This window comes from Pelobates fuscus, chromosome 5 (assembly GCF_036172605.1).
Source record: "Pelobates fuscus isolate aPelFus1 chromosome 5, aPelFus1.pri, whole genome shotgun sequence".
Classification (NCBI taxonomy): Eukaryota; Metazoa; Chordata; class Amphibia; order Anura; family Pelobatidae; genus Pelobates; species Pelobates fuscus.
In genome coordinates, this window is record NC_086321.1 from 341728900 (window position 1) to 341742467 (window position 13568).

The 13568-nt window shown below is 39.5% G+C and overlaps 1 protein-coding gene across 1 annotated transcript; it reads left to right on the forward strand.

Moving 5' to 3' along the window:
* Positions 1-4098: 4098 nt before the first annotated feature.
* On the forward strand, positions 4099-10327 carry POMK (protein O-mannose kinase). The gene is made up of 3 exons (XM_063453278.1): positions 4099-4228; positions 5258-5575; positions 8877-10327. The coding sequence occupies exons 2-3, from the start codon at positions 5288-5290 to the stop codon at positions 9648-9650; spliced, it is 1062 nt and encodes a 353-aa protein (XP_063309348.1). The 5' UTR covers positions 4099-4228; positions 5258-5287; the 3' UTR covers positions 9651-10327.
* Positions 10328-13568: the final 3241 nt, after the last annotated feature.

The window sequence follows — 13568 nt, forward strand, 5'->3', positions numbered from 1 at the left end:
GGTTAAGCCAGCCTCTAGTGGCTGTCTCATTGACAGCCGCTAGAGGCGCTTCCCATTCAGCCGATGACGGCGAAAAGGAGGCAGAGAGTTCCCTGCGCCGAGGGAGCCCGGCGGGGGAAAAAGGTAAGGGATTAACCCTTTACACCCACTAGAGCCCAGTGGATGGGGGGGACCTAGAGACCATATAGTGCCAGGAAAGCGAGTGTTTTCCTGACACTATAGTGGTCCTTTAATATAGTTTAAATTGTTACAATAGGTTGTTGCAGAAATCCGTTCCAGTCTCTGCATCCTGTGTGGCAGGCAATCTTTGTGCACAGACCTGTAACCACTGCTGCTTTTTTATTATTATGTATTTATTTTGTGTGTTTCTGTCTGTCTATAACATTCCTTTTGATCTCGTAGCGGTTTAAAATCAATGGTAGTTCTTCTATGTCTCTTTAGACCAGGGCTGCCCAATCGGCAAATCCTCAGATGTTGTAGAACTACAACTCCCATGATGCTTTCCATGCCTCTAGAATGCCAAAGCCTCATGGAAGCTGCAGTTTTAAAACATCTAGGGATCTATCTTTTGCGTTGCCATGCTTTAGATGAAAGTGTGAATGAGATTTTATTGAGCACAAACCCATCATCGCTTTGCTGTTGTCATCCTGGTGTTGACTCCCTGTGTCAAACTCATGCCGTACACGCTCATACGTGAGATCATAACATTGTTACAGTGCTTACATTATCCTTTATAATAGTGACCCTCAACCTTTCTACACCCGAGGACCACTAAAAATTGATTGAAGCTGAAAACCACATGTACTGCCCTGTTTTCACCATGCAAATATCACACTCTGCACATGCTGATCAAAAAAGGGCACGGAGAGCACTATAAGGGGACCTTTCTGACTTTGCAGATCTCCGTTACATTGGGGGTCCTTCATGAGACACCACCAAGTATATCCCCAAACCTCTAGCTGACAGAAGATTTTCTGTTTAGGAAAAAGCCCCTACAGGCACAATTGCAACATGAAGACAGAAGAGAATGATGTCATCTTAGGTCAAAATAACCTAATTGAAGAGAGAGCTCACTTGGTAGTTTATTTCCAATGTGGCTATTTTTTGGTTATTGAAGGCTGATATAACCAAGCTGTGAGTATAGCCAAATTAGAGAATTTTCCAAATAAGCATTCTTAATCAAAATTTTGCAATGCAGTTTTCAATGCACTACAAATGGATGTTTAATAAATAAACCTAACAATTGTAAATTATGCTAACTTAGTGTACTTATGATCTTAATTTTAGTAATGACAGAAGGCGAGTATTTTGCATTTTTAACGCTATTCAATAAGAGAAAAAGAAGCGTGAGAGGAAGGCCTAAAATAAAATAGCCGAAAAGTGCCCTCCTGTGACCAATCTGCCGATCACATAACCGATAGTGATGCACCAGTCAAAAAAGCATGCGTCGCCGCTGCACCCCGTATGGAGTGAGCGCCGAAACAAGATTCGGTACCTGCCGAGGTAAGAATCTAACATACCCATCGGTTTGTGAGGTCTTGTGTATGATACCAGTAATTGGCCCATCTTGAGCCCCCGTAAAGCATTCGTAGTATCAAGATAACTTAGTAGCGTCTTAACAACACAGTTTAGGTTCGTTAAAAAACCATTGTAGAATTGGTCTTAGTCCGTCTCAATATCGTGAAAGACGCACCGTCCGGTGTGAAGGACAAACCGTCAACATCGAAGGCCTGAACGTCTACTACCCACCGAAAGGCGATCAGGCAAAAGAACATCGTAAGCTTCGCTGAAAGCTGTCGAAGCGACAGTGAAGTGTTGTCCGACCAATCCTGAAAAAAAATCCCAAAGTCGCAAATATTTTGGAGCTGGAGGACGTGGTAGTCGAATACCTCCCAGGAGTCTGCAATTAAGAGTGTTTTGATCCACTGGAAGACCCTGTACCGGGACTTGAGCCGCCGATATCGCCGATCGTGTGACATTAATGGACCGATAGGAACGTTCCGACTCGAATAAATAAGATGGAAAATGTAAAATCGTGGTAATAGGTGCTGTAAAGGCATCGTAGTGCCTCTCCAAACACTAGCTAGGCCATTTGTTCCAGGAGGCGAGGTAACTTCCGGGTACCCATAATAGGTCCTTAGTGATCTGCGATAGTCCGTCCGTGGACCAAGCTCCCCTGAAATCATCCAAGCACTAGGACCATGTGTCTTGCAGTACTAGAGGGTGAGGTTCTCTCTGAGGGCTGGATAGTGGTAGGGAAAACAAAGGTATGAGGAGAGGATGGTCGCATGACAGCTCCAGTAGGTCCGGGAACCACGCTTGACTCTGCCAGAGTGCTCTTAAAAGGAGTAGAGAAATCCTCTGGGTTCTTACTTGATGGATCACTCTCGCCAGCATGCAGAAGGGGGGAAAGGCATTGGCTCCCCGGTTCGGCCAGTCCTGAAGGAACGCGTCTACTGCTTCGCATTCCAGAACGGGTAGCCAGCTGAAGAACCTGGGAAGTTTGCAGTTGGTCCATGAGGCGAAGAGGTCGATGCTCAGGGGTCCCTGGCATCGATATAGTTCTTGGAAGATTGGCTCGTGGAGACGCCAATCGCTTCCATCTCTCCAGTGCCGGGTGTATCAATCTGGCGTGAGGTTGGAAGTTCCTGGTAGGTATTCTGCCTGTAGTGTGATATTGCATGAGAGACAAAAACTGTAAATGTCTTTCGTTGCATCTGATAGATCTTGAAATCGAGCACCGCCTGCCCTAGGTGATTGATGTATTGGACCGCAGAGATGTTGTCCATGCGTAGTAAGATGCAGTCTCCATCATGTGTATATATACACATATATATATATATAGCACAGGGGCTCACCCCTGCGTGCAGCTTAACACGCAGTCTGCACACCAGGCATATCATATACATAAACAGTTTGAATTGTTCAAGGTAAATGTAGGCCGTCACTGTGTGCCTGCACTGTAAGAAACAAAATGGCTGCAAAATATCTTGCGAGATCCTTGCGCGCGAGGACACGACAGGAAAAACTCCCACAGGCCCTTGGAAAGGTAAGAAGAAGCTTGTCTAAGTTCCCTGCCAGCCCCAGCACCGAGATTAAGCTGAAATATATATGGGTAAAGTCCCCTCTTACGCCGCCGGCCACGGTCAGGCAGTAGAATCAATAGGACTGAGGAGAGCTGACAGGCAAAGCAGACAGCGCAGAGAAAGATAGTTAAACACAGGAAAGCATGGAAATGATGTTAGAAAAAAACACAAACCAAGTATAGGAAGTGTGATAAAGGAAGAAATTCTAAGGATTGCAGTATAATAGGCTATACAATGTAAATAATTGGGTAGGAATCAAATACTTTGATCTGTGACTCTGCAGGAGCAGCAAAGAAAGAGGAAGAATTGGGGACTGTCCTTACTTATATATGTGATGACTGGCTGTTTTTAATTGGTTAAAGTTTTTTTGATTGACCTGTTTGCTGCTGGATTTTTAAAGTAAAGAAAGTCAATGCAAAATACTCGCCTCCTGTCATTACTAAAATTAAGATTATAAATTCCCTACGTTAGCATAATCTACAATTGTTAGGTTTATACTTTAAATACTGTGTTCAGCAAGTACAGGGTGACATGTATGCTCATGTCTATATTTGCTGTGATCCCATGTGTTTGATATACTTCAATAAAAAGAAATTGAATAAAAAAAAAAAAGTAAAGTGCACATATTTCATACCTACCAAGTGTCCCTGTTTAAGAGGGGAAGTCCCTATTTTGGGCCCAAATGTCTTTTCCCCTCGTTGTTCTAAATTACATTTTAGTTCCGTAAATTGATTTAGTCCCATAAATTTCCAAGAACAGCTCTGCCCCCTGGCTGTACCTCCACTCACACCCCTTAAATGAAAGTGTCCCTCTTTGTCCCTTTGCATGTTGGGAGGTATATCTTGTAGTATTGGCGGTCCCAAACCAGCAGAGGTCGCTAGAGATTTCCCTGTAAGCGAGCATAGCTGCTATAGAATGCCACAATGAGACAGGAAGAGCTGTGACGTCACGGGTCCTTTAACTAACTGGGAAGTGATTGTTATCATCGTGCTGGGAGGGATTATTGAATGGAAGTTATTCCATAGAACGTCTGTACAGGAAACAGAACCACATGTACTCACTGAGGATACATTGTCTAATGCCTAATATACCAAGAGCTATGTGCTGAAGGAAAGCCACTGTGCTACTGGAAGGGGTCAGAGGTCAGTACAATATATATATATATATATATAGATATATATATATATGTAATCATATTTTATATAACGGGGGGGGGTCAAAAACTAGACTTTAACCACCTTTTTGCTATTTACAGCGTAAAGATTCATTAGAGCAATTTGTATTTTTTGTTTTTAAAATATAAAACTGATTGTGGACTATGGACCCTACAACATGAGTGTGCATCAGATAAATGTGAATTTAATTAATTATAAAGCATGATGCATTATGATGCGTTATGTTATGAATATATAGACCAGCAGTCAGCTTAGACATTGATTGCATATATAAATTGCATTATTGCTTATTGGTTGGTATTTAGCTGTGTGTCAGTGCTGTACACTGTTAAATCGATATTAATATAGAAAACCAGTTAAATCATAATTAGTGTTCCATATTTTCATGTATAGCTTTTTTTTTTTTTTTAATTGTATGGATTGGGGGATAACAATCAGTGCAGTTTTGATATCATACTACACATTTCAAGGTATAGTAACCACTGAAACGTTTTCTGAAAACTATGGATAATTAAGGAAGGTTGTATCAGTGGTACAAGGTTTTAAAACTAGATCCTGTTTAAAAAACATTGATACTGAATTATCTGTTCTGACAGTTTTTCATTATTCATGAAATTTACATGTTTTGTTTTTTTATTTTTTTATTACTGGTATGTAATGTACTATGGTACATTCCATCTATTCATTTTTATTTTTTTTTGTATTTTTGGAGCCAGAGGCTAAAGGTTGTGCATTTGTGAGGAGACAAATGTTCCCTTTGATCATATAAAACAAACAAAAAACGTTCTGCACCTGCCATTTATTGTCATGTCCGTACAAAATGTATATTTCCAATCATGCCTGACAGTCATTTGAAATACTATTTTGATTCTCTTTACATTTTTTGTTTTTCTTCACTACACCCTACAACTTGGCTATTTTGAATATAAAATTCAGTTCCAAGAGTCAGGTGCAAATATAGTATGCTTTGTTTATGTATGTTTTTGAATATTTTAGGATGCTACCAATATTTCGGAGAAAAGAAGGATGGACAGACGTCATCATGCCTTTAATAAAAAAGGGGACAGCTGGAATTGTCTCCTGTTGTTGTTTTTTCTGTTAATCTTCACTGTGGTCTCCATCAACATCTTTCTTTATGTTTACCTCGATCAAATGTACCAGCCATCAAAATATAGTCAGGTGGACCCCAGCATGTGTCTACAAGGCCATTTCAGGATGGGAAGGATGAAGGATTGTTCCTCCTGGCTGTCCTGCGAGTCAATCGGAAAGGAAGTCCGGAAATTAAAACTCGTTGGTGAAGGGGCAGTTAAAAAGGTCAGTCCGTATTGGGTTTTCCTGTGGTGATTTAAGTATTGTATTGACACTAGGGAGATAATACATATGGCAGAAACTTTAAAGGGTTAATCATACCAAGAACCCTGGTTTTGGTTAGAGTAACCCTTTCTGTGGTGACTTACCCCCTCTCCCAGTTTAAAAAAAAATTATGATATTTAAGAAGAAAGCTTTGTAAATAAAACATTTTGACTGTGCTTAGGATATCATTGCCATCCAAATTTGGCAGACTTAAGCAAAAGTTATCTTCTTCATTAAATGAACACTACAGTGTAAATGATACAAACATGTTCGACCAACACTATGGTGCTGAAATAGATGTTTAGTTATCTGCCCCTCTCCCCCTCTCTGTGGAGTTAAAAAGTGAATTTACTTACCGTATATACTCGAGTATAAGCCGACCCGAATATAAGCCGAGGCCCCTAATTTTACCCCAAAAAACTGGGAAAACATATTGACTCGAGTATAAGACTAGGGTGGGAAATGCAGCAGCTACTGGTAAATTTCTAAATAAAATTAGATCCTAAAAAAAATTATATTAATTGAATATGTATTTACAGTGTGTGTATATAATGAATGCAGTGTGTGTGTGTATGAATGCAGTGTGTGTGTATGAGTGCAGTGTGTGTATGAGTACAGTGTGTGTATATGAGTGCAGTGTAAGTGTGTGTTATGCAGTGTGTGTTTGTGTATGTGTTGCAGATCCTTGGTGGGGGGTGGGCATTTTTATTATTATTATTTTTAATTATTATTTATAATTCTTTATTTTTGTTGTGTATATGATTGGCATACATGTGTGTGTTGCCACAGTTTAACACATTTTAAAACATAGTAAAACAGAAACAATTCAAATTGTAAAGCATTGTGGCACATGAGGAAAACTGCACAGGTATGTTATATTAAACATGTTTAAATTGTTCCAGTCAGTGGTTGCTTGATCAAGAGAGGTTTTAATTATTATTATTATTTTTTTGTTATATTATTTTTTATATTATTTTATTATATATTTTTTTGCGTCCCCCTCTCTGCTTGATACATGGCAGGGAGGGGGGCTCTCACTCCCTGGTGGTCCAGTGGCATTGGCAGTTCATTTACTTGATATAGATATGGGTGGAATAATCTACCCTGAATGAGTGGAAAAAATGGTTAATTGAATTAAGTTTCAAAATAAAAGAATGTTATAGGAAGAAGTCCTCAACTGGTAAAAGAGCTCCCCATTAGAGCTCTGGAATAATAGAAACTAGAAATAAGGGAAATTAACCCTAAACGTACCAGGAGATCTTCTATCCAAAAAGGGAAAACACCAAATACACAATAAGAAATGGAATAAACTTATATTAAATCCATGTGTTGAATACAAGCTGGGGCAGTTAGATATAACAGTATATGATAATATCGGCAACAATGTGTTTATACGTTCAGCTGAACTGAGATACTGTTTGTTATACTGAATCTACGTAATAACGAGCAAACACCAAAAAATGATCTATTAGTTAACTGTGTTAACTACTGCTCAGACACTAAATAACTTATAAGAATCTGTAATGTTCAAGATAAGTAACCCCTAGTGCTTTAGCTTCAAAGACAGTCCGTTGTTTTCAGTAGGCATTTTCGGCACCAGCCGCAACTGTACAGAGTTCCAGGAATAGGCAGACCAACATAGAGTGAGACGCACGAGAAGATTTTCAAACCTATCTTCCCGGTTTTTTTCCCACCGTTACCTCTTGACCGGCCAGAGGCTCAGCAAGGAACCACTCCATTTGGAATTTGCCTATTCCAAAGGACTCTGTAACTATACCGACAGAATTTTTTATGTACACTTTTTAGATATACTATGTACTACGTTTTTTTCATTGAATGATATATTTTTTCTATTGATGATGTTGTGAAAATAAATGTTAACGTTTTTTACTGAAAACAACGGACTGTCTTTGAAGCTAAAGCACTAGGGGTTACTTATCTTGAACATTACAGATTCTTATAAGTTATTTAGTGTCTGAGCAGTAGTTAACACAGTTAACTAATAGATCATTTTTTGGTGTTTGCTCGTTATTACGTAGATTCAGTATAACAAACAGTATCTCAGTTCAACTGAACGTATAAACACATTGTTGCCGATATTATCATATACTGTTATATCTAACTGCCCCAGCTTGTATTCAACACATGGATTTAATATAAGTTTATTCCATTTCTTATTGTGTATTTGGTGTTTTCCCTTTTTGGATAGAAGATCTCCTGGTACGTTTAGGGTTAATTTCCCTTATTTCTAGTTAATTTACTTACCTCTCCTGCAGCTCCTGTCAGCTTCCTCCTCCTCCGCGCCGGTCCGTTCAGCACCTCTGTCAGCTCACAGTGTAAGTCTCGCGAGAGCCGCACTATGACCCCACGGCTCTCGCGAGACTTACAGTGTGAGCTGACAGAGGTGCTGAAAGGACCGGCGCGGAGGAGAAGGGAGCTGACAGGAGCTGCAGGAGAGGTAAGTAAATGCTCTGCAGCCCCCCACAGCCTCCAGTCTGTATTATGGAAATGTAAATTGCCATAATACAGACAATTGACTCGAGTATAAGCCGAGTTGGGGTTTTTCAGCACAAAAAATGTGCTGAAAAACTCGGCTTATACTCGAGTATATACGGTACTTACTTTTTCTCCCTGTTAAAATGGCTGGCCCCGCCTCAATGGCTGAGGTCACCCATGGGAAAGCATTGGGATGCTAACGTGCATGCGCAGCAAAACGCCATGCTGTGCCATTCAGAATCTCCTCATTGAGTCAATACATCTCTATGGGAAGCATTCAGCATCATCTTCAGAGCATGGATACGCTGAATGTAGGTGATGCAAACAGTGCAGCACTGAATTAGGAAGCATCTCTAGTGGCCATCTGAGTGACTGCCACTAATGGTGTTACTAGGCAGCAATGTAAACAGAAGTAGATGTTTCTGTTAGATGTTTCATTAGATGTATTTTTTTTGTTTGTTTTAGGGCCTTCTAAAATATTATGGTATCTTTTTAAATGGACCACTCGTCATTTTGTGCAGTGATCTTTTCTCATTCTCATGTGCCTAAATTCCTACTTTCATCATCACCTATTTTCATCAAGCTGCTTTACAGCACTGTAAAAACTGTCATCTGTCCATAAATTGAATAATTGGAGTAGTGTTGTAGTCTCTCTCCTATTCCTTCAGTATAAATAATTCCTGTTCTTACACATTTAGCTGTGTTCCCTCCTCCACAGTTAATTCAGTATTTTGTGTTATCTTGTTTTTATCTTTTTTTATTTCAGGTTTTCTTGGCTGAATGGAAAGAGATGAAGGTTGCCTTTTCCCAGCTCACACAGCTAGAGCTTCTGGATGACTTTGTGCATGGCTTACGAATGCTACAGTCCCTGCAGAGTAGGCATGTAGTGACACTTCTGGGTTTCTGTGAGAAGGATCATACCATCTTAACAGAGTACCATCCCCTCGGCTCCCTTAAAGACTTGGATAAAACCTTTGCACTCCCGAGGTATAAGAGTCTAAATACGTGGCAGACTCGCTTTAGGCTTGCTATAGACTATGTAGGTATCATTAATTACCTACACAATAGCCCTCTTGGTGTGCTGGTCATGTGTGACTCCAATGACTTGAATAAGGTACTCTCACAGTTTCTATTGACTAGTGACTTCCAAGTGATTGCCAATGACCTGGATGCTTTGCCTGCAGTAGATAAAGATAAGGGCATATTGGTCAAATGTGGCCACAGAGAAATTACAGGTGACTTTGTTGCTCCGGAACAGCTGTGGCCACATGGACCTGGAGTGGAATTTTCGGATGATCTCATGCCTCCTTATGACGAGAAGACTGACATTTGGAAGATCCCAGCTGTGACAGATTACCTCCTGGGTCATGTGACTGGAAGTGACATTGTCCGATTTCACCTTTTTGACATACACAGTGAGTGTGGAAAGCAGAACCCGTTGGAGAGGCCCTCCGCTCAGACTGTGTTGGAGACTTACAGAAGAGTCTTTACATTGTTGATGAAAGATATGGCTGTATCCGAAACCAGAGAGATGTTGTGAAGTGTTTGGGGTATAATATCTTAAGAAAGGAAATGTCCTTTGAATTCTACAAACGTTTGTTCTTATGTAGGTGATATTTAAGCCTGTTGCTAAGTTTTGCGTTAAGGACAGCTTGATGAAATGTTTACTGTAGTCATGTTTTGTCAGTCACACTGATGTTGCACCAGTGCTAAAGTCACGCTCTTGATTAACTTATGTGTTAAAATAAACTTGTCACTACTTTCTAAGATCACCAGTGATCTAAACAAGGGCTAGGTTGTTACAGAATTCTTCAGAATTTTCCTGCAATGCCCCTAAAAGTTCATGGCTGGCTAACGTCGGTTCTGTGCAAAACTGAGGGCTGGCGCCAGCATCTACAACATGCCGACGCCAGACAGCCAGTGGCTATACAGCATCCCTTAAGTCCATCCTCCCTTCCCCCTTATGTGAGCGAGTGACATCAGGCAGGGAGGATCTTGCAGTAGGGAGAGTTTGGACTCGGTGATGGGATGGAGGTGAATTTTACAGTTTTATTTTTCATTTGGGGGTGGACTTCCTCAGAAAGGGTTACTTTAATCAAAACTTTTATGTTCATAAAACACTGGTTTTGGTTAGAGTAACCCTTTAAATCATGGGCTGATAGTTTCAGAACTTCCAGTATATTGCTTTAATTCAAATGATGATAAACGTTGATTTTTCTTTTCTTTTTTTTATTTAGTCTTATCACACTGGAAGATGTATTGTGCTGTTGTTTGGGGTACGGAGTGCTAACATAGTATGTTTGAATGTAAACTCAAGATAAGGTAGAAATCTCTACCCATCCAAATCCTGGAGAAGGGCGCTTTTAGAAATGTTAAATAAACTAACATTGAATATGTATAATACAGCATTGTGATTTGACCAATCTGTTGTTAGTACTAAAATGAAAGGCTTTTTGTATTTGGCTGTTTATGGTGTTTTATATTTTGTTGTTGTGTTGTATGTTTTTTATTTTTTTTCTCGTTCTCTGATGCCTTCTCCCTCTGCACAGCTAACACCAGATTACATCCTAGTGCAAACGTAATCTCCTACCACCTGAGATGATTCTATTTTTCTTCTCTGAACATCAGTTTAGCAGGTCCTACTACAATAATTCAGGAATCTGTGAAACCGTGTAAGAGACTGGATTCCATGTCTGTTTTCACACATTTCAGTTGCAGAAGAAAATAGTTTGTCCTCTACAAATGTGTAGTTGAAAAAAATAAAAAAAATTATAATAATTTAGACGTTTTTTGTTGTTGTTTTTTTTCAAAGCTGTGGTGAAGCTAAGCTTTGCCCCATGACTGACAGTCATTCTCCTTTTACAAACGTTTTAACAAAATTAAACCAAATGAAAAATGTAATCTAAAGCAGTAAAAATGGGATGGGAAACATGCAAAAGAGTTAATTACACCATAGCACAATGCAAGGAGGTTAGCTAGACATGGTCCCTTTAATGAATTAAATGTGATAGCCTTGTATAGAATATTGCATAATCTGTTCACACATTCACGTTATATATGAGTGTCTTGCATAGTTTTACAAATGATTTACTGATTACATGCTGGAAGTTAATAAATGAGAGATTAATTTTGATTATCATTGTTTCACCAAGAACTTCGGAATTAAAGATCGTTTGAACCCAGATCCTGAATAGATCCATCATAGATTAAGCAGTCTAACAAACAGGCCGCATTGTTTCAAAACGCTCTTCTGACACCGTCAGGATTCGTCACTAAAATGCGAATTGTCATGAGTTCAAAGTGAATTTCAAATGTTAGGTCAAAAAAGCTAAACGCTAAATTTTATCTGACTTGGAAAATGTTCCCATTTTGACCTAAAATTACAAATTAATTTTTTACTTTATGAAGCAACAACAGCTATGGCAACAGACAAAATGAAAGTAAGAAAAAAAGAAAACTGTATTAAATATAATATACTCTGCTCTAGTGATACAATGCTATATATTAAAACGTTGTATGTTTTTGGATACAACTCGGCCTAAAAGGAACTAAAGTATAGACAGAAATCGTTACCCCAAGAAAGTTGTGGTATCACCAAAGCAGAATATCCTCTACAGAGGCTTTCCTTTATTTTTTTCTTGAGCGTCTTTTGGGTAAATTCCTTTTTCCAATGCCAGCCAGAAATCTAGTGATTTGAGTTGTACAGTGCTGCGGAATATGTTGGTGCTTTATAAATGCCAATATTCATTCATGGAGGTGTATACATCAGTGTGTATTTTTGAGTATATCATTGTTAACATACAGTATTGTTTCAGTTGTATCATTATTTAACAAGTTTCGATTTGTATTTTGGTTCTGAATAACATTGATTCCGTATTTATTTCAGTATAGTTGCACATTAAACCACATTGATCTATTCTTAATGTTAAAAATCTTTTTGGACGGCTAGATATGAATGCCATATACCCTACAGTTTTGATACACCTGTATTACAAAGGAAACGTCAGCAATGCAACTCGAAACATTTTACTTGGCTACTTTTATTTTAGGTTTATTCCAAGCACAAATCTTATTTATTTTTTATAGTGCCCTGTTGTACACTCTTTAAAAAGTGCCCCCCCCAAGCATATTATTATATATATGCAGATCCAGCGCCCGACAAGGGTCTCAAACACAGCCTCTCACTGCATCACCCCCTTCCTTTAAGAGAAAGGAGAAAGTTGGGTTAGACCGAAAGAGGGCGCGTCAGGGAAGTTGCCTGCAAGGCAGTGTTAATTTTGTCGACTAAAACGAAAACGATTCAAATTACTAAAACTAAAATGGATCGTTTGTCAAAAGACTATGACTAAATTGGAATTAGCACTGCACAGAGGGGCTGTGGAAGGGGCAAAAGAAACAGACCAGTGCTTGGGAGAGAGACACCTGGACGGGCTGGGAGGACACAAAGAGACACAGAGGAGCTGGAGAAGGGGCTAAAGAGACAGAAGCTCTAACTAAATCCATTAGATTTTTGTTGTGTCGACTAAAATCAACTGGAGATTTAGTCAACTAAAACAATTCAGATGACTAAAATACGACCAAAACAGGATTTTAGTTAAAACACTATGACTAAAACTAAATTAAAATTTGCCGCCAATATTAACACTCCTGCAAGGGAGAAAATAATTACATCTGGCGCCAGCATGAAGTGCACACAGACTACAGATGTATTTTTTTGCACAGAATTGACATTAGACAGACCATAACATAGTTTCAGGCTGTCTGTCACATGTGCCAGTGGTTCAACTACCCCCTGGCACCAAAGTGAAAATATCTCTGTATGTTCAGCGTTTCAAGCTGAATTGGTCATGGTGGTCAGAATAACTCTAACTCTGGTTATTTTCAGTAGAGCACAGTCCTAGAGTTATCATTATGTAACTATTTACAGGCACCGATATCTTTCCTAAATGCTTTGCACATGTAAGTGATCTCTGGATACTACATAGAAAACATTTGACGGTTTAAAATAAGCATCTTTGACATATGAGGCACATCTGTGAGGCCCGGATGACATAGTGTGGCTTGCTTGCAAAGAATCATAGGGGTTGTGGTTCATTCCCTCTCCTTGTTGTACATCCTTGGTGCACCCTGACAGTATTATTCACTAAAGGGAGGATTCAAAGTGAATTTAAAATTTAAGGTCAAAATAGCTGAAGTGGAGAAATTCTCCCAGTCAGCTATGCTTTTAATTTGGCTACTTTGTCCTGAAATTTGAAACTGACTTTGATTTCCCTGCAATGAGTCGGAGTTTACTTGTTTCTAACAGAATGCAGCATGTACCTAGGACTCATAGCTGTACCATGTGCTGCACTGCTCCCCGCTGATTGGTTACTCTTGTACCCCTCCTATGGTCTGCCTGCATTGCTATTGGCTGCAGAGTGCTCAGGAGGAGCCCCTGCCACTGATGGATCATGTGATC